The sequence below is a fragment of the Physella acuta genome, unplaced genomic scaffold (genome assembly GCF_028476545.2).
Source record: "Physella acuta isolate Inbredline_101_S28 unplaced genomic scaffold, ASM2847654v3 ptg001213l, whole genome shotgun sequence".
Classification (NCBI taxonomy): Eukaryota; Metazoa; Mollusca; class Gastropoda; family Physidae; genus Physella; species Physella acuta.
Genome location: NW_026732730.1, coordinates 191,139 through 212,478, shown reverse-complemented (window position 1 = coordinate 212,478; position 21,340 = coordinate 191,139). Strand labels below are relative to the sequence as shown.

The following is a 21,340-nucleotide window of genomic DNA, read 5'->3' as shown; positions in this document are numbered from 1 at the left end:
TGTTGCCTCAGGACTTTGCAGAGATAGCTTGTCCTAGTGAAGTTACCTGAATGCCTTCAGCCAATCCTCTTCTGCAGTTTTCGCAGAGGAGCAAGATTCTGCCATGGTAATTTTGTTGGTTACAGCACTATAACAGACTATAAAGGTTATTGTTACTGAGTAAAATGGGGTCGGCGTGATCGAGACGGTAAAGCTCATGGTTTCTAAACCGAAAAGTCTCGAGTTCGAACCCTCTGGCAGATGAGGCTCGTTAGCTGGGGACAGCCACTCTTCTAGGAGAGACAACTCCAAAATCAAACAACTGCTGCCTTGTAGTTTGTTCTTGGTTGGACAAAGGCTATGGAAGCAAATCAGGCTGAAATCGGAGTCAATGGCTTCAATGGCGCACAACCAGTTGACACGTATCCTTAATTGTGATGTAGGCGTGGTCGAGTCGGCAAAAGGTCGGAAAAAGTCTCGAGTTCAAACCCTCTGGCAGATAAGGCTCGATCCCTCCCAACACTAAAAATTAAGAACGAAGAAGAAGAAGACTGAGTAAAATTATATATTTATTACTACTACTACTACTTGACTTGCCTATTACTATTTTATTCACTGTCTGCAATAGCATATTATACATTCCAAGGGAATATAATGACTAATCATTTGGAGCAAAGAAATAATATTTTGCATGTTTTGTACCAAGTAGTCTTCTTTTTTAATGAACTTTCTAAAAAGTAAAAACAATTAATCCAGACTGACGTTATTATGGCTTGAGAGAATAAACATTGCATGAAAACACAACAATAATGAAAGATGCAAGCATACTTACAGGATTCCGTTAATTGAATTTTCCTATTTTGTCAATGAAAACAAGTAGATGTGGTTCTGAACTCCGTTCCAGAAAGTTAAAACAGGAAGTGAACTCCAAGCAGGGTATACAATTAAAAATTATAATTTTCTTGATGAAGGAATGAAAAAAATATGTTCTTCAAGACAAAAACTTGGTGTGACTTTTCAACCCTGTGACTTTTCACCCCCTCCTACCCCTATTGATTTTACCATAAGCAACCAAACTTTAACACAATTTTTTTGGTGCAGAATAAGATTTTAAAAGTATTATTATCCGGGGGGGGGGGGGGGAGGGGGGGGGGGGGAGGGAAGAGGGGCATCTGCAAAAAAAAACAACAAAAAAACCCTTCTTTTAATTTTGCGAGGGCGGCGCCCTGAGAGGTGTGATTTTTCTCTATATACAGTATGTTATAAAAGAAAACTTGGATGCTGTTCATCTGAGTGCCTTGCTCTTTGGGGAGTTGATGAGAATACTCCAGAGAAGGTTTCTGCGGGGAAAAGGTACAAGTTCACACTGGTTGGCCTCTGGCAAGGTATTATTTGGCGCCCCGGGCTTTACCGCGAGCGCTATGGCGCCTATGTTTTTTTTTTAAATAGAGCGATAAACTATGGATAAAATGGGGCATCATAGTCGTTCACTAAAGTAAATCCTGTGAGCACCATTGAGCCTTAGTTAGTTTTAAGCAGCCAGGAGCCGTACGCGGTACCCCTGCGTTACTATAATCGGGGGCTCCCGAGAGCGCCTCTCTACGTCCCTGACACCTGGGCTGTCACCGAAGAGTGTTCTATCGCACTATTACAGTGAGTGATTCGGTAACACTCAAGTTAAACCCCCTGTATGCCAATGTCATTGAAGCCGATGACTACATCAGAAACGTGCTTCTTAGATAAGTACAGGTTAAATTCAGGTTAAATAAAACTAAAGAGTTAAGATATTTAAAAAGTAAAATGTATTGACTTATTTCTTTTCTTGTGCAATCTTATATGCTCAATGCAGACAGCATGGAATTAAACACATAATTAGAGTTATTTAAAAATGTAACTTATCGTATATATTTTTAAGTGCTAATGAACATAAAGTGCTAAAACATTTCATTCCCTTTCCTCAACATTGCATATTTTACTTGTAAATTATTCCCAATGCATACAGTACATACACTCAATGATAATGGGTGTTGCTGAATTATATCAGATTACTAATTTTAAAATTATTCAGGATGTTTAGACCAAAGATGACGAGGGTGTCCAAATATTAACTTTTCTGTTAGTCATAAATAGGTAATAACTAAATCAAGCACACATTCCCAGCTGTTCTTAACTTTTGTAACCCTAACCCAAACTTAATATAAAATAACACTTCAATAATTCAAAGTTACACAAATAAATAACTTATACTATACAAAATTAATAAATTGACAATGTTATTCTTTTTCTTAATGTAGATAGTAAAATCAATGTTACGAACTTACTAAAAGATGGTTTAGCCATGATGGAATAATGTCGTCCAAAGCTTTTGGATACACTAGCTCTCTATCAATGGAATACAATCCCCAGAATAGTAAAACAACAAACTGAAAGAACAAGGGAATTTTTGTTGTAATTCAATAATTAATGCTTTATTACTTGTATTTTCAAAGAATATTCTGGCTAATTATTTTATTTGCTCAATTTAAATATCGACTTTAATAAAAACGTAAACAAAATGAAAATGGAGCAAAATGTGTTTTTTTTTTCAAGAGGAGATCCTATCTGTCCTTTATTATGTAAAACTAGGCATGCTGCCCAGCTTCGCTTAGGCTTTCGAAAACATTGAGAATTTGAATGCTTAATTAATTCGCCCATATAAGGCGCCGGTCAGTCGAGGTCAGTTTTGACCCCCTCATCGTAGACTTTTCGGCCAACCGGCCCCCGTGTTCTGTCGCCCCAAGGCAAGATCCTGCCAAATTTGAAGCGCCTGCGGCGCCGGGAATATCTAGATCTAGATCAATATCTAGAATCTCTAGATCTAGAATCCAAATAGATAAAATAATTTTTTTAAGTTTAGGCCGAGAAGAGTCGTATTGTATAGGCTACATTTCATAGCGTACATAGCTGTAAATCATATTTGAATGAAATAGTTCATTTCTTTTTATTCTAAACTCGGAAGATGACGTCATCAGTTTCGTGCTCTTGTTTTAGTGTTTTAGTGTAAACAATAAGCGACGTCATTGTTAAATGCGTTCTTGTCCCAAGTTTATACACTTTTCCGGTTGCATAAATAATACTGTTTCTCTACATTCGAATACGCCTTTATTTTTTATTTTTCTTCTTTAAATAAAATTGTGGTTATACATTTAAAACATCTAGCATATTATTTTCAACAAAAGTCCGAATAAAGGTATCCATATATCGCTGCCGATTCTGACGTGATGTCCGGCGAAAATATTTTGCGGACAGAGAGAGAGAGAGAGAGAGAGAGAGAGAGAGAGAGAGAGAGAGAGAGAGAGAGAGAGAGAGAGAGAGAGAGAGGTGCGAACGTGGGGTTTTATATATTAGGATTAACTAAAACCAAAGTATTAATTATGATGTAGGCCTATTTGGTTTTTAAAAAAAAGTAAAACAAATTATCTTATATTTAATTTTTTAACATCAGTCCATTATGAAATAGGGCTATTTCATAAAGTTTTGAATATAGAGATGGGAAAAAGTGAGCGCAAATTAATATTTACTTATGAACATTGATTGTTAAAAAGTAAATTAAACTTCAAATAAAGTCAGATGTGATGTCACTGTACATTTTCATTGAGTCTTCACCTGTATGAAACAATTCTGAGAAATTGGAAATACACAAAAGTACAGCTTTAGGTGACTAAGCACTATAATTTTAATAGAATAAGAGAATATGACAAAAGTATGAAATTTCGCACGGGCGGGCCCCGGTAGGGTGTGATTTGGAACCCGGGATTCCCGTGAGCGCCATGGCGCCTACGTTTTAAACGGTGCGAAAGAAAAAAATTTAAAAAAAAAAAACGTTTTAATAACAAGCTTTTATGTAATGATGCACTAAAAAGTAGAAAATAAATTATACACTACTATTTAAATTACTATAAAGAAAAGCGTGGGTCACTTTAGTACTTTAGTACCTATTGGATACCTTTACTAATATTTGAGAAGAGACCCACGCTTTTCTTTATAGTAATTTAAATAGTAGTGTATAATTTATTTTCTACTTTTTAGTGCATCATTACATAAAAGCTTGTTATTAAAACGTTTTTTTTTTTGAATTTTTTTTTCAGTACTTTACATGTTTTATTTACAATAGTGTTACATGACTAAAAACCATTACACGTCTATTGAACGTGATGGCGCAGCTATTAAACCTGATGGCGCAGCTATTGAACGTGATGACGCGTGTGGTGTGGTTGGATAGACATGCCTACTAATTCTGTCCAAATTTTAATTAATTCATAAAAAATTAATTAGGCATCCAATTAAGTCAAATTTAATTTCAGATTGCATTGTCTTCATGTCTTGAACCCACGTGTCAAATGTGAATCGTATCGGTCAAGTAGAAGTGTCCCGAATTTTCACTCCTGCGTTTCGATCTAGACAGACAGAGGATGAAATGGGGCATCATCGACGTTCACTAAATTGAATTAAGTACATCGCCCCGGTGCCTCGACAAGGTGCTATTTGGCGACCTGGGCTATGCTCAGGGCCGGCGCTACCTATAAGGCGAACTAGGAGGTCGCCTAGGGCGCTGTCCGGAGGGGGGCGCCAAAATGGTTGAAAAAAAACAAATAGAAAGTTTGAGGGGGGGGGGGGAAATGCAAATCGAAAGTTTGTCCCTGGGCGCCGGGAAGGGTTGCAAACGCATCTGATAATACGGGGGTCACGAAAAAAATTGAGGGGGGGGGGCGCTTTTAATAAGTTTTGGCTAGGGCGCTAAATAACCTGGGGCCGGCACTGGCTATGCTGAGAGCACCATGGCGCCTTCATTAGTTTTAAAGAGCCAGGGGCCTTACACAGCGCCCCTGCGGTAATGTAATTGGGGGCACCCGAGAGCGCCCCTCTACGTCACCGAAGTGTTTTACCTCCACTTTAACGGTGAGTAATTAACGTACACTCAAAGCTTTTATGCGGTAGTGTGGTTAACCCGTTCCCTTATAAATATGATCAAAGCGCAGGCATTGGTTACATTAAAATTACCCAGACTTAGAAAACAAGACCATACATATATTATAGGATTGGTAATGCGTTGATGAAAACCTCTAAAATATTTAGTCAGACATTCTTCTAGTACCCGCGACAACGCACAGGCACGAGTACGTTAGTTATTTAATGTAACCAGTGGCGTAGCGAGGTCGGGTGTCACCCCCCTCAGAGGCCGTAACGACTCTTCCCAGGGACAAACTTCAGTTTGCACCCCCCCCCCCTGAAATTTTTCTCTATATATTTTACTATTTTTTTTGCCTTGGTGTCACCCCCCCCCTACATGGTGTCACCCGGTGCGGTCCGCACCCTTCGCCTTCCCCCCCCCCCCTCGCTACGCCTCTGAATGTAACTAATATAAATAATTGATATTACCGTTCCGACTGGGAAAGCAATAGTTGAGTGAATGTGTCTCGCCAGTTTCGTAGACATTTGTGCTGCAAAGCCGCAAGTTCAGCTAAATCACTGACTACACAGAAGCCAAAGTACAGGGTTTGGAGACACTAAAAAAATGCAGTTGCTTTAGAATGAATTTTAAAATATTCACGTTTATATAAAAATGTAAGATTTTTTCAAAAATATTACTCACAATATATTGGGGAAAGGGGGAGAAGTTAAAATTATGCAGGTAACAAAGCTGCATTTTGTCTAAAGTAAATTGTGCGAATACTCTTATCCCACCATGTGACCAGACACGTGTGGCATCCTAACCGCCAGTGACAAAATGGCCCCCGCCCAAAAGAGTCACCGACAAATGAACCCCGTCAAAAGAGTCATCGACAAATGAACCCGTCATATAGGCTCCCTACAAATAAGCTGGGATCAATAAGGCTCTCTATATATAGGCTCCCGTCATGAAGGGCCTGTTCAAAATAGGTTCATGTCCTTTCAACTCCCTTCATTTAGACTCCCGACGCAACTACCCCTGTCATTTTAGCTCAAGACAAAACGGCTTCAGGCTCCAGATAAAAAGCACCATGTTAATACGGTATCCGTAGAGACTAAATCTCCGGGCAGAGCCCCCCCCCCCCCCCCCAAAAGAAGAAACTCACTCTTCGGTGGGAAAGGAAAGGGGGGGGGGGGCAAATAGTCGGGAGCCTATACGTCGCTAGTCAATAAGACGAGAGCAAACAATGTAGGGGCCCTTTTGTCCTGGCTCTTTATCTCAAGGGCCGTTTTCATCCTGAAATCGTGGCCCAACTGGCGCCATCATAATTTTTTTTAAAATTGTAAACTCAGTCCTTGTCCTCCTTTTTTAGAAAGCTGTATTTTATTTTTAGCTAAAACCTGAATACTCCTCTTTTTTTGTGTGTCAAAAAGTCAATTCCTTTTTTATCCAACTACAATAATTTTCGTTTGAGTATCATTATTGCTACTACAAAGTAGTGATAACTGCCAATATCATTATCAGCTACTCTCTACACAATCTTTTCCATTATTGTAGATTAATACTTGATTGATATTGTTTTCTATTTTCACATTTGGTGGTTTCCATGTGTTTTAATTAATGCGCATGTGTTTAAACAATGTACCTCCTAGTGTAAGTTTGTTTTCTTGGCAAAGACAAATAAGCTGTATAAATTACCGAAAATACTAAATCGTCAAATATATCAGCGATTTCCGGTAACCGGATGAGGGACTTTATTCTACTTTTGGTTTTCTACCAACTAAAAAAATGTTTGGGGTTCTGGAGAATAAAAATCCGGATCTTCAACACACTAGTAAAACCTGTTTTACTCTATGGAGCTGAGACATGGAGAATAACTGCTTTAAATAAGAAGAAAATACAATCATTTATAAACGCATGCCTTAGAAAGATCCTGCGAATTCGCTGGCCTAAAACCATCAGAAATGATGTTATTTGGCAACGGACGAATCAACTGCCCAGTTGAAGTAGAAATCCTCCAGAGAAATGGAAATGGATCGGCCACACATTTGGGAATCCTGTATCCAGCATAACAAGACAGGCCCGCACCTGGAATCCACAAGGCAGGAGGAGGAGAGGCAGACCAAGAAAGACCTGGAGACGTGAACGGGAAGAAGACACCAAGAAGATTGGATACACCTGGGGACAATTAGAGAATAACCCAGCAGAGGACGTCTGGCAAGCTCTTGTCAGCGGCCTATATCCCAGTAGGGACGACAGGCAAACCTAACCTAACACTTGAGTGCTCTTTCAGATTGATAGACGAAATTTCACATGTAAGTAAAATATTTAATTATCTGCCTTCCATCAAATTTTAAGTAATTTCTGTTGACCGGAAGTAATACTTTTCGCTATTTCTGATTTCTCAAAAAAAACCCACCGCATTTAGGTAATTTATTTCCCCCGCAGATTGGTAAACGTGAGAAGCGGACAATAATGTTTAGAATAGAAAATAGATTTTTAAAATATAGTCCTAAAAATAATATTCTCTCTATGAAGTCATACTGACCTGTTTATAGAGACGGGATTTTTCTCGCGATGACAAGAGTCGAAAATTCCAACGAAGCTAGTAATGAACGGTGGAGGTAACTAATGACTCTTTCATTTGGCCATATTTATGATACATTTTACATAAATATAACAGAAAATTGAAAACATATCACAATCCATGACCAAACCAAAAAAAAAAAAAAATCCTAGAATAAACTTTAAACTACCCTGTTCGAGACAACAATGAGTAAATATAAGCAGCGGTTATGTTTCTATACAATAATAGAGTGGTTTACCTTGAACATTTTCTATTCACAGGTCTTTTCTGTTGATTTTGTAGTTTTAATATGGTTATTTTGTATTGTTTTAATATACGCTTGTATATTAACTTCTCTTTTTTTTCCAAATATGGTTGAAATGAATGACTAATTAGACCTTTCAGAATTAATAGTGTGCATCAAGACCACAACAATTGTTGGGAGGACGAACTTTTGAACGCTTTTAGCAGTAATCCATCCAATATTAGATCGCCCATAAAAGACGTTGCTTTTACGTTATTTACGCATCATACACAGCGCGATAGCTACTGGTGGTCTATCACCGGCTCCTTTGGTTCGTCGGACCCGGGCCCCCATGCAGGCATTTGGTGGCAAGCCTTTTTGACAAGGATAATGAGTTGAGGCCGTTTTGTCAAACGTCTCAAATTAGCAGGTTTGCTACATTTATGAGCATTCGTTTTGAGCAAGGTATAACGTATACAAATGCTTATTTATCATTACGAGCCGACCCGCTGCGTATGATACGCCGCTATTTAGTTTTTTTTTTTTTCTACTTTTCAGTAATTTATAATTTGTGAATTCGACAGTACCAATCAGTGGCGAAACTAGAAAAAAAGGGCCACCCCGCAAATAAATTTCTGGGCCCCTATGTATTATATATATATAATATATATATATATATATAATGTGTATATATATATATATATATATACTATATATATATATATATATATATATATATATATATATATATATATATTATATAATGTATATATATATATATATATATATATATATATATATATATATATATATATATAATGTATATACAAACACATGATACAAACATTGGATACTCATTTCTGGCCTGATCTGGTTTTGAAAACAATTTCTTATTTTTTTCAATTTAAATAAATTACAACATGTCATGTGTGAGTGCATTATTTTGTTTTGAATTTTAAAAATTCAGTTTTAGAACTAGTTTATTCAACATGTTTGCCTACACCCTGCTGTTTAGCCGGTCAAAAGAATATAAAACGTGAAAGCTTTGTATGTGTAATGGTTTCTCGTGTTATATTTATTTTAATGTTTTTTTTTTATTTATATTATTTGTTTTAAACATATTTCCTTTTTATGCTATGTCATTCTTTGGTATATTTTTTTAAAATAATAATTAAGAGAAGTAATTGCTTTTTAATTTGTTTAGTACAAATATATCAAAAGGAGCTTATGAGCACCCCTATTTAACTATTTAAAAAAGGGAAATAAGTCCTTGGAAGTGTTTTGAACGTTTATTTATATTATTTGTTTTAAACATATTTTCTTTTTATGCTATGTTATTCTTTAGTATATTTTTAAAAATAATAATTAAGAGAAGTAATTGCTTTTTAATTTGTTTAGTACAAATATATCAACAGGAGCTTATGAGCACCCCTATTTAGCTATTTAAAAAAGGGAAATAAGTCTTGGAAGTGTTTTGAACGTTTGCCTATCTTTCACACTACAGCTAAGGCATATTTTTTTTACGCAACAGCATGGGTTAGCTACTGTATAACATCACTACTGTAGTAGATCAGAGTTTCTTCCAGGCATCTCTTCGGGGGGGGGGGGGGGTGGGGGGGCGAAGCTTGAAAAAATTCTACCGTCCCCCCCCCCCCCCCCCCCCCGAACGAAATGAAATTTATATTATTTATATAGAAAATATATACTTTTAAAACAGTGTCCGCTCCCCCGAAGAAAGTCTACGCCCCCCCCCCCCGAAAATTTCGAGTGCCCCCCCCCCCCCCCCCGGAGAAAAAGTCTGGAAGAAACACTGTAGTAGATCTGTTTATTATTTACAAAAGCTTATAGTTATATCGTCAACTCAAGAATGCAAGAAAATTATATTTTCTAACCATAAAAATGTATTATGGTCGGCTATGGGCCCCTAAATGGCGTGGGCCCCCCCGCATTTGCAGGGTCTGGCGGCACTGTAGTTCCGCCCCTGGTACCAATGCTGACACTGAAAATATTTGCTTAAAAACACTAAACCCCCCTTCCCCCCCCCCCCCCCCCCCCACGTGAAAGCAGCCTCCTCTTAGTTACCTCCTCTAAGTTTAAAAATCGTTTCAAACTAAATTAATCTGCCCCTAATAGTAATAGCCGTCACCAAACCCGTCTCTATGATTGTAAAATGTAAACAGCGTGACCACAGCTCACCCAGACAATGTGGGGTGGGGGTGGTAGTGATAGTGATAGAGAGAAGAGAGGGGACTGCAAGGAGGCGCTTGCAGCTTGTTTTCTAAAGGCTCACAGAAGAGGATTATATATATAGATTTTTATTGAATATATAGCATTATATAGGTTCTCCTCAGGAATTTTTCCGCGTTCACCTCCATTCATTAAGACCTACACGTCATAAACTGTAGATTCGCCACAGTTAACGGTCACAAATCTTGACTCACTCCCGTATCAAATCATATCTGACATCATTTATGGACAACCCCCATATCGTTCATTGACATTTTGACAACAAAGGATAAACCAAAATGTGTCTGAAAGTAGGTATTCAAAATGAAATTTTTATAATGAAATTAAATAAAATTTAACACTTCCACCTGATAGAGACTGTTTTCATCAGAACAGAAACACCAAATTATTGATGTATGTCCATTTTTAAAAAAGTTATGAATTTTTTAAAACTCAAAAAATGCGTTCGTTTTTTGAACAGTAAAGGGTATATTTGAGACCCCTACTAACTTCTACAATAACTAAGTTAGAACTCTCAATTTCTTGCACACACAGCCAGTAATACAAATAGCAAACCCAATTTTTTTCAAGGTTGTCAGACCGATATAAGTAGAAAATTTATTCACATAAAAATGAGCCAAAGCACAATTTTACCGAAGTACGAAAAGGGAGACAAAAAGTTAATTTACAGTCATTTTTAAAAAATCATAGAAAATCAACTAATTAAGTCACATTAATATTATAAATGTTCTAAGAAAGGAAATTTCAAACCATGTTAATATAAAATAAACAGGTAAAGAATTAATAAAGAAAGTAATTAGCGAGACCAGATTCAGCAAGGTCAGTTTATAAAAATTAGAAATTTCATCCTTTTTCAAAAAATTATTAAAAAAATATTTAAGTAAGGTATCTTAATAAATTTTACACCAACTTAAAGCACATGATGTTCTTAATATATAATAAACACAGAGGACATAAAATAATCATTCTGCAAAACAATACAAGGCATCCTTCCTTAACCGCCCAAAATCAAGAATTTTCATTACCTAACATCTTGCAAAAAAGTGTTCTACTTTAAGAAAGTAATATAAATTGTGTAGGAAACATGTTAGCATTACTTTGTTATAAAAAACTAAATAACTATACTACTTCTTTACTTATATACTATGATAAGAAGAAATTCCATGCATTTTTAAAAACTGACGAAGTAAGATAATTAGTTAAACTGAAATTTCTTTTTAAATTACCCTAATAGAGTTGTGATGTTCATCTAGTTTTGTTACTCTGGTTCCTAATCATGACTTGTTTAGCATAAATTTACTTGTTACTAGTATATTTAATTCTTCTAGTTAGTTATTGATCAAAGTCAACTTCTGGAAATGTCTAGGTCCTAACTTATACAATTATCAGAAATCTTAGAGCAGGTTCAAAAAGACAGGTCAATATTCTGATTGGGAAAGTTCTCTATGAGGTTGGGTAGCATTGTAATTAATAGTCAATATCCTGGTTGAGTTTGTCCTTCTTCCAAGGTTACAGATCAAATTATGGAATCTAGTAAGGGATCCTTCCATTGGTCCAGAGTATAGAAAATGTCCTGTGAATAAAAACAATTAATTAGCATTTCAAATATACTGACTTATATAGCAGGCCTGTATATCTTTATACCAACTTAGATATCAATCATGTAACATTACATCATTATAAATAATAAGCAAAGTGCATACAATACTAACATTTGACATATGGTTTCCTTCAAAAGTATTCAGGAGTCCTGTTGTTGCTTTCACAACAATACAAAATTTTTGGTAGGCCAATGAGTTTCCCCTTTCTTTTATGCTAATATCTTGCTCTGTAAATAGAATAATAATAATATTAAAAGTAAGGCTGCTCAATGCTTTTTAGATATTAAAATGTAAGCACTATAGATAGTTCTACTACTAGATCTAAATATTAACATGAAAGCAATAGTGAATCTAAGTAGATCTAGACTAAATCTAGAAACAACTTTGGACTAAAACTATTATGGAAGGGGGGGCTACATTTTATTTTAAGTCGTCATTACAATAAATCTAGAGATAAAAAATGTAAAAGATCGTAATATTCTAAAATTTAATGTAACTACTGCACATATATAGAATAGTTAACTATGAAACTAGGAAAGACAAAAAAAAAAACAATGCTACAATAAATTGAAAGTATGCTGTTAACCGCTGCGGTAAATTAATAGTTGAACCCAACACTACGAGAAAGTAAAAAAAAAACATGGCGGGACAATCGGCTTGAAATATCGACAAAATATTGATAGTTTAATCGGCCGATGTTATTAACTAACATAATTTACTAAAACAAATTAAATTCTATCATCCTTTTAAACATCTTTTTGATTTATTGTGCATTCCTTTTTTATTTCAGTGACCATAAATTAAATACAACTGACTTTTAAAAAAGGCTAGGTCATTTTTTGGAAAAAAAAATTTTAAGCGTGGAGCAATTACCGATAAGCGGACACTAATATTCAAATGTATTAAAGCAGCAGTTAATCATAAATAAATAGAATATAGCTAGTAATATAATGTGCATTCAACTTACCTGCACGTGTTTTTAAATCCACTGTAATCAACGAATAAACACAAAATCTTGCTCTGAACCGAGGTCGGGTGTTCCGGAATTCAACACAATCTTGACTCAAGCCGGCGAAATTTAGATGCGGGTCGTCGCGATTTGTATACATTGGTTTCATTTACTGCGGTCCGACCCCATATTAAATCGTAACAGTTTTATGGCAAATTGGATGCCCTTTCGGAATATACAACTTTGGCGGCTGTAAAATTATTTTTTAATGGAAAAAAATCATTTTAAAATTTTAAATTGAACATTTTTAGCATTTAATTATATTATACAGCTGGTAAAGTTATACCATCTTACAGAGCTACCATTCTTCTTTCTAAATCAGTGGTTTCTAATTGCGTATGTGTTATGGGGTCGGACCGCCGCGCGATGCCGCAACGCGACCAAAAAATTTTAAAACCGGCTTAAATTTTTCGGCTCATTTAGAATACCTACACTGAAAGGTGGAGACTTGGGATCGACCATAAATGACAACACACGCTTAAGGCAAGGGGTGGAATGGCTGATTTTTTTAAGATGATGTTTTAGAGGGAAGCTGGTGGATAATAAATGTTGTCTCTCTCTATATAAACATGATGAAAAACATTTATCTTAGTCAAAATTTTGGCTAGAGATATTAGAAAAAGGCAGAGCAAAACTGGTAATATTTTACATTATGACCTTTTGTGACATTGACAACTAAAATATGATGGAGGTTGGGGTTTAATTAAGGTAGAGAGAAGTAAAAAGAACTGACATAATTTACGATTAAATCACTAATTAAAGAAAATACACACTTAAAACCTAAAATGAAAATAGCAAACATTTAAACATAAGGAAAAAAATCAAACTGTGTAGTTTGTTCAAATAAGCATTAGTATTAAAAAACGGGAGTTTATAAATGGATACAAGTTGCATCTCACAATACTTCAATAACTGATGATGATGTTTGTCAGTAACTTCAATTTTTAAAGGGCAGACAAAAAAAAAAACCACACTTTGTATGATTTAAACAAGACAATAAAAGTTTCTTCCAGGCATCTCTTCGGGGGGGGGGGGGGGGGGGGCAAAGCCCCCCTCCGAAAAATTTTTACCGCCCCCCGAACGAAATGAAATTTATATAATTTATATACAAAATATATACTTTGAACAGTGTCCGCCCCCCCCCCCCCCCGAAAATTTCAAGTGCCCCCCCCCCCCCCCCCCCGGAGAAAAAAAGTCTGGAAGAAACACTGAAGACAATCATATTTAAATATGCATCAATACAATATTATATTGAATATGTATATTATATACATTTTCATACAAATAGAAACGAAAGGAAAGTTACTCTAAATAATATTTTCTTAAGATGGCTGATGTTTTTAATAGCAAATTAAATAACCCGTTATCTAGTTAGATAATTGTGGGTTTCGGGGGGGGGGGGGGGTCATCCATAAATGACATCGCGTCTGTCACTTATCATCACAAAATAACCAGACCTCAATTTACAAAAAAAACACCAATTTTGACTGAGCATGGATCTGACCACACTATCCCTTCATATACTGACGTCACAGGTGACCCACTCGACTCTACTTCACCTGCCCAGTGTCCCGCCAAATCTCAGACATGTTTTTATCGTTTGAAAAAAAGATTGCGGCCGAGCATGTCTCTGAGCATACTATACCTTCAGAAACAGGTGAACTCTACTTCACCTGCCCTGTATCCCGCCAAGTCCCGATAGGCAACTTTATCATTCACATCTAAAAAAAAAAATTAAAATTGTCTTTTAACATTGATGTGTCTAGAACCCGTGCCACCCGCATGGAAGCCTATAACCTTTAGCTATCTAGACTCGTGAAGTCATTGACGTTTTATAGTTTGAGACTGCTTAAGAAACTTGATTTATGCGAATAGGCAAGAGACGAAACTACAGTGCCGCCAGACCCCGATATGGGGGGGGGGGGGGGTGCCGTTTAGGGGCCTACAGCAGACATTAAATTATTTTTTTTATGGTTAAAACAATAATTTTCTTGCATTTTTGACTTGATAGTTGTTTTGTAAAAAGAATACTGTAGCTGCGGTTGTATTACCTTTATTCTATAGACACCATCCCAAGTCCTCTTCCGCCTAAAATAAAACTCGCCGTTGTCGGCAAAATTCTTTTGAAAATAAATCAAAGTCCATCGCGCGAGAGGCCGCTAGTTATTAAGATGACTTTTGCTTCTTTATAGCATTGATTAGGGGCCCACAATCCATTGGGATTTTATAACATAACATGTTCGTCTGTTGTATTGGTAGAACTACTATTCTGTACTATTTCGGTTTTATGTACGTTTACTTCTTTTTGTTTAACAAACAAATACGACAGTAAACATATATAATTTGAATTCTCTCCCTTGAGTGTTTAACAATAGGCTTTAAAAAGTAGTTGAGACCACTCCAACAGTAAAATTTGAGTAGGCCTAATCATAGACCTAACATTTTTTAAAATGTGTAGTTGAGCGCCCCGAGATCCCCAGGGGTCCGCTTATGGTGTGTCCTGCACAGGGGGAAGGTGTATATTCTAAAATCGGAAGATTCACAAATTGAAAAAAAAAATTGAAAAAAAAATTTAAAAATTAAGTTTCACTTGATGTGTCTCGAACCCTTACCACCTGCGTGGTGTCAAGTACACAATCATCTCAGCTATTTAGGCACCTAATGAATCCATAGCTAAACAAAGATTTCTATAAAATAATTAAGGCCTGAAAGTTTAATATAGAAATTTATTATTGGAATAGATTCTAGAGTAGATAGAGTCTAAATCTAGAATCTAGATCTTAGCGCCTAAGTCTAGTTTTTCCGTAGATCTAGTCTAGATCTAGAATCTCTAGATCTAGAATCCAAATAGATAAAGTAAATTTTATAAGTTTAGGCCGAGAAAATTATATTGTATTATACATTTCATAGCGTACGTTGATCTAAATCAAAGTTGAATGAAATAGTTCCTTTCTTTATATTCTAAAATCGGAACATGACGCCATTATAGTTTTGCGCTCTTTCCTTAGTGTAAACATTACTGACGTCATTGTTAATCGCGTTCTTGCCACAACTATACTTAAACACTTTCCGCTTGCATAATTAAAATTGTTTTTCTACATGCTTTTATTTTTTATTTGTCTTCTTTAAATAAACTTTTGTTTATACTTTTAAAACATCTACCATATTATTTTCAACAAAAGTCCGTATCAAGTTCTCCATAAATCGCAGAAGATACTGATATGATACCCTGTGAAAATATTTTGCGGACAGAGAGAGAGAGAGAGAGAGAGAGAGAAAGAGATAGAGAGAGAGAAGTGCGCACATGGGCTTTTATATATTATGATAGATTTTCATAGATATACTATCTCGAAAAGGGTTAATAAAAATTAATTAGGATATTTAAGATAAAATTGATTTAACCATAAATGGTGATCTGTTATTCAATTATCTATAATATTTTTAAAATATAAGAAAATATAGGCCTACTCATATTTAAAGACATATTCATTGATTCACTCTCCCCCCCCCCCCCCACGTTACTAGTTTTGGCCGAATTTACGATGCTAAAGTAAGATTTTACTGATTATCTATCGTTTTAGGAACATAAAATCGCCCGCGACTAGTAATGTGAAAAACAGGTGACTCCTTAAATTTTATAAATTATTTCACATTTTAAGGAGGATTTATGTTTTGAAAATACAAAATGTTTCAGTGTTTCATTTATGTACCCGTTTTTAAAGAATAGAATTAAAACTTTTCAGTAATAAATGAAGACTAGCGATGTTTCCAACAGATGCAACCATGCTCATTTACTACAGCAGCCATCTTGTTTAAGTTAAGTTTTTTTTTTTGTAAACATATAGATCTAGATCTAGCACAAGATTAAGGGGAAGCCAATCTATTTTACAAATGGCTGCTGGTTATATACTATATATAGCAAATCTTGCTCGCAAACACTGCTGTTTAAAGTTAATTTCTGGCCCATATTGATTTAGGCCTATCCATTGTTTTAGGTTTATTATTCATTTATCGGTAATCTATTGTTTTAGCGTAATCAATTCGGCTGCAGTAGAAATGTGCGGGAGAGGTAACTGATGAATATATTTGTTTAAATAAGTATAATTTAAGTCAAATGTTACAAAACATAACAGATAATTGATTTAATATAACAATCACTGACCAAAACAATTTAAAATATCATGAAACTAACTTTAAACAAGGTGTTTGAGATAAATATTAGCAGATAAAAACAGCGGCCATCTTTCCAAATAAAATTTAGAGTAGTTTCCCTTGATACACATGTCTATTCGTATGTATATTGTGTTGATTTTGTTTTTGAATATACATAGCTGTCTTGTTTAATAAAAGTGGGACAGAGGGCCGTCTTCTTATCTTTAATTTCAATTGAAATTAAGGCTATGTATGTATGTACATCCAAGATCTCAAAGACTTTTGGGAGGTCCAACATTTATTAAACCCTTTTGTACTGATTAACTTGTCAATTATTAGGTCGTCCATATTCTTCATAAATGACGTTGGACTCAAAATATGGGACGGTGTAAAATATTTTTTCAAAAATGATGAAGAATATATTCGTGTTCGTTAGACATTGTGATTAAGGGTTCGGGTATAGTAGAACTGCGATATGATATTAAATCATCATCTTGCTTTTAGTAACTATTGGGTGAGAGGGAAATCGTCGGGAAAAAAATGACGTCATTTATGGGCGATCCATTTAATTAAGCCTAGTTGTTTTTTTTAGTCTTAGACCTACACCTTTTCTGAATTAAGATTATTGTGTTTTTTAAAATAGGTTCAAATTTTAATTAGTTACATTTGAATACCACATGGTTTGTTTTTTTTTTGGTGTTTTTTTTCCTTCTGCTATCATCAGTTTTTTTATTTCTTCAGTAGTCAATGTTTACCCCTCCCCACCACACATTATTAAAACAACAAAAAACCACCCACTATATATGTCATAGCGTAGATATATAGAATTAGACTAGACGAGTAGAGGTTACCATAGGACGGTACGAACTTGACAGTAGACGATTTGGTGCGAGAGTATTGTGCGCGTGTTCAATAAAATGTGTGTGGCGTGAGTGTGACGTGAGCATGGTGCGACAATGTACCGATGACGTAAGACGCAGCAGTGAAGTTAGTTGGGGGTTAGATATAGTAGAAGACGGACGTATTTTTTGATATTGTACAAATGATCTATAAGTGTGTGTTAATAAAGTTCATGTTATTTCATAAACGAAGTTGTTGACATTGTTAATTAGTGTCTGCGGAACATAAGAGTGATTCCCGTCCTCCTCACGAGTATAATGGTTGCCGTATGAATAGTAGTAGATCAGAATATATTGAGATTATATATAAATCCCCCCCCCCATCACAATATAGTGATATCTCCCTCTAGAAAAAAAAACTAGATGAACCTATAGTTCGTAGGAAAATTAGAATCTATCACTTAAAAAAAAAGAAATACGTCATTTTTCTAAACCACGCCGTTTCATCCCCCAATAAGCACAACGTCACAAAGTTCGCGGCGCGTGTGACGTCATTTGTCATTAGGCTAATGTTTAAGAAAGAGATACCGCGTAATTAAAAAAAAATCAAAACAGGCACTAAATGACTATGACGATGAGACTAGCTACATTTAGCCTGACGAATAGATCTAAATGACTTTACTTCGGTGAATTATATTGGTGTTTAATTTATTACAGTGGCATGAAGTTCTCCCTCTGCTATACAAATTCACGTGCTTTTAATTTCTGCAACATGCTGCCCTGAGATGTTCGGTTCTAAAATGCCCGTGACACAGCGGCTTCGGTAAATGCATTTAGGCTCCCGGTCCCACCTATAAACGTCTGTCCATTAAGCTCCACGCAAAACGTGTGATTAATATGTGGACATAAGCGGCGCTAGTGGTGGTGTCAACAGGGGCCAAGCTCAGGTCTTAAGCTAAAGGTGCTCCGCACTTCATAAAAGACAAAATTGATGTTCAGATATCGTTGGACTCTGGCGTTTTGCCGACGGCCGTACTCCTAATGCACAGTCTTAGAGGCTGTCCACTGCTAACACTATTTTATGTTAAATTTAAGCCAATACTGAGCTGTGGCTTTACATTAGTTCAGTGGCGTAGCGAGGTCGAGTGTCACCTGGTGCGGCACTTAATGGTGTCTTGGACTCTTGTCGAATATTGTTGACAGGCGCTACTTGGTTTGAGCCTTATTGTCAGAAGTTATTTCATTTGGAGTCAATATAGTGCGGCTTATTTTCGTCGGTAGGCATTTAGTGGCAGGCCCTTTTTGGCGGGGATGATGTGCTCAGGTTGTTAAACACCGCTTAGGACAACAGGCATGCAATAGTTATGATCATTCGTTATGAACAAATGTATGCATGAAAACGAACGCTTTATGTTCCTCAATTTCATTGAGCACAGCTTTAAAGAAGATTCCAAAATAGACGTCACGCATCCCCCCCCCCCCCGGACCACCCTGCGTAAGTTGACGGCACATTAGCATAGCATATGTGACATCGTTATGGATAACACCATATAAATCATTTTGGGTATTTGGTATCAACATTTTGACAACAAAGGTTATTCAAAATGTATATAGGACTTGACATCTACCATAAATGACATCGCACACTTAAGGGGTGGAGTAACTGGTTTTGAGACGACGTTTTACGCGGGAAATGGGAGGGGTAAGAAACGTGAAACGTTATGTATTTCGCCAAATACAAAAATGCTGAATATATCGTTTTCATTAGAATTATGGCTTGACTTTTTAACAGGCAGGGCAAAAAGGTAATTTTCGACATTACGACTATTTCGTAACGGCGAAAATGAGGGGGGGGGGGGGGGGGGGTTAAGGGGAAGAAAGGTCAAAAAACAGGACGTCATTTATGATTAAATCACTAATCAAAGGAAAAAAGCATGAAAATATTACATGAAAATAGCAAACAAACAATAACACAAACAATAAGAATTAACTCAAACTAATATTTAAATAAACATTAGATATGTAGTGGTAGCTCTATAAAAATAGGGAGTATCTTAATGTGTAAAAATTGCATCTCATAATAATAATTCTAGAACTGATGTTTATTGTCAGTCAATTAAATTGTTTAAAGGGCAGAATTTAAAAAAAAAAAAGCATGCTTTGTATTTAAACACAAGACTAACGTATTTAATAGCAAACATCAATACATTTCCATACAAATAGAAATTAAAGGGAAATGACTCAAAATAATATTTTCTTAAGATGGCCGCTGTTTTTAATAGCAAATTTAGTATCTGGAACATCGATGTTAAACCTTAATTTCATGACATTTTTATTGATTTAAACCTTAAATGTGGTTTAATATTCAATTATCTTTAGTATTTTAGTAAAATATGCAAAAATATATTCACATCTAAGCCATATTTGATAGTTACCTTATCCCTACATTACTAGTGACGGCCGAATTGATTACGCTAAAGCGATAGATTACCCATTTATCTATAATATTTGACACAAATATATCACAATATACATATACTTCTATTAAAGTTATTAAAGCCTTGACAATGAGGTAACTTTTTCGTACATTACTAGCTGCGGGCGGATTTTACGTACCTAAAACGATAGATTACCCTAGTCTACTAATAGTTAATAATAGTACTAGTACTACTATAGTACTATTACTACTAGATCTAGATCTACATCCTAGATCTAGACCTAGATATCTATCCTATCTAGATCTAGTAATTACTAAATTAGGCCTAGGCCTAATTATTTATTTTTTTACACTTTTGTGACCTTTTTTTTTTTAGTAAAAATAAAGTAGATCTAGATCTAGATTCTACTTTTACTCACGATATTCCAAACAGTCAAAAACATAAATTTAGATTTGAATCCTTTTTGTCCTATGTCTACATTAAAAATATCATAATATGTAGAGAACAAATCAATAATAAATATAAGGACATGCAGTCCAAATATAAGGTATTTAGAACTACTCCTGGTCTTGAGTTTCGCCATTTTATTAATGGACCTTGATTTTTCTAGATCTAGAATCTAGCTAGATTCTATATTGGCGTGGCAATATCGGGATGTGTACAGTTTGCCATGTCAAACTTTTAAAGTGTTGCCAAACCAATATCTCTATATTCTAACTATATAATTATAAATCTACTACCAAAACTCGAGTTTGTTTACAACTTTATTTATTTTTTGGCCGCATTTGCTCGGATCGCTCTGCGGTCCGTTAAATCTTCTCTCTAGGTAGCACGCGATGTAAATATTTAATAATATAGATATCAGGAATGCCCGACTTTTTTTCGTCTTCTTTTCTTAGCAATTCATTTCAATGTTGACATAAAGTTTAAGTGTTTTATTCAATACCTAAGGTAGGCGCAGGTTAAAAAAAAGAATAGAATTGAATCTAGATATAGTTATTATAGTAGGTCAGATGATGGTCCTAAATCAGTAATCTATCGTTTTAATTGGCGTAATCAATCGTCGGCAGTAGTAATGTGCGGGAGAAGTAACTGACGAATATAGTATAGGGCTGGTAAGTCGGTCACCAACCAGTTCTATGGCTCATGCAGGTTGGGGGTTAGCTATTGTAGAAGACGGATGTGTTTTGATATTGTGTAACCAGAGTTTCTTCCAGGCATCTCTTCGGGGAGCCCCCCCCCCCCCCTCCGAAGAAAGTCTACCGCCTCCCCCCCCCCCCCCCGAACGTGATGGAATTTATATAGTAAACATACTTTTACTAGTGTCCGCCCCCC

The 21,340-nt window shown here is 35.7% G+C and overlaps 1 protein-coding gene across 1 annotated transcript; it reads right to left on the bottom strand.

Annotated features, from left to right (window-relative positions):
- Positions 1-46: 46 nt before the first annotated feature.
- LOC131957144 (androgen-dependent TFPI-regulating protein) lies at positions 47-20,717 on the bottom strand (the record flags this gene model as incomplete). The annotated part of the gene is made up of 4 exons (XM_059321870.1): positions 20,424-20,717; positions 2,301-2,402; positions 1,177-1,319; positions 47-127 (listed from the first exon to the last, which is right to left on the bottom strand). Coding segments are annotated over exons 1-4 (491 nt in total), but the record flags the coding sequence as incomplete, so codon positions are not given.
- Between the last annotated feature and the right edge of the window lie 623 nt (positions 20,718-21,340).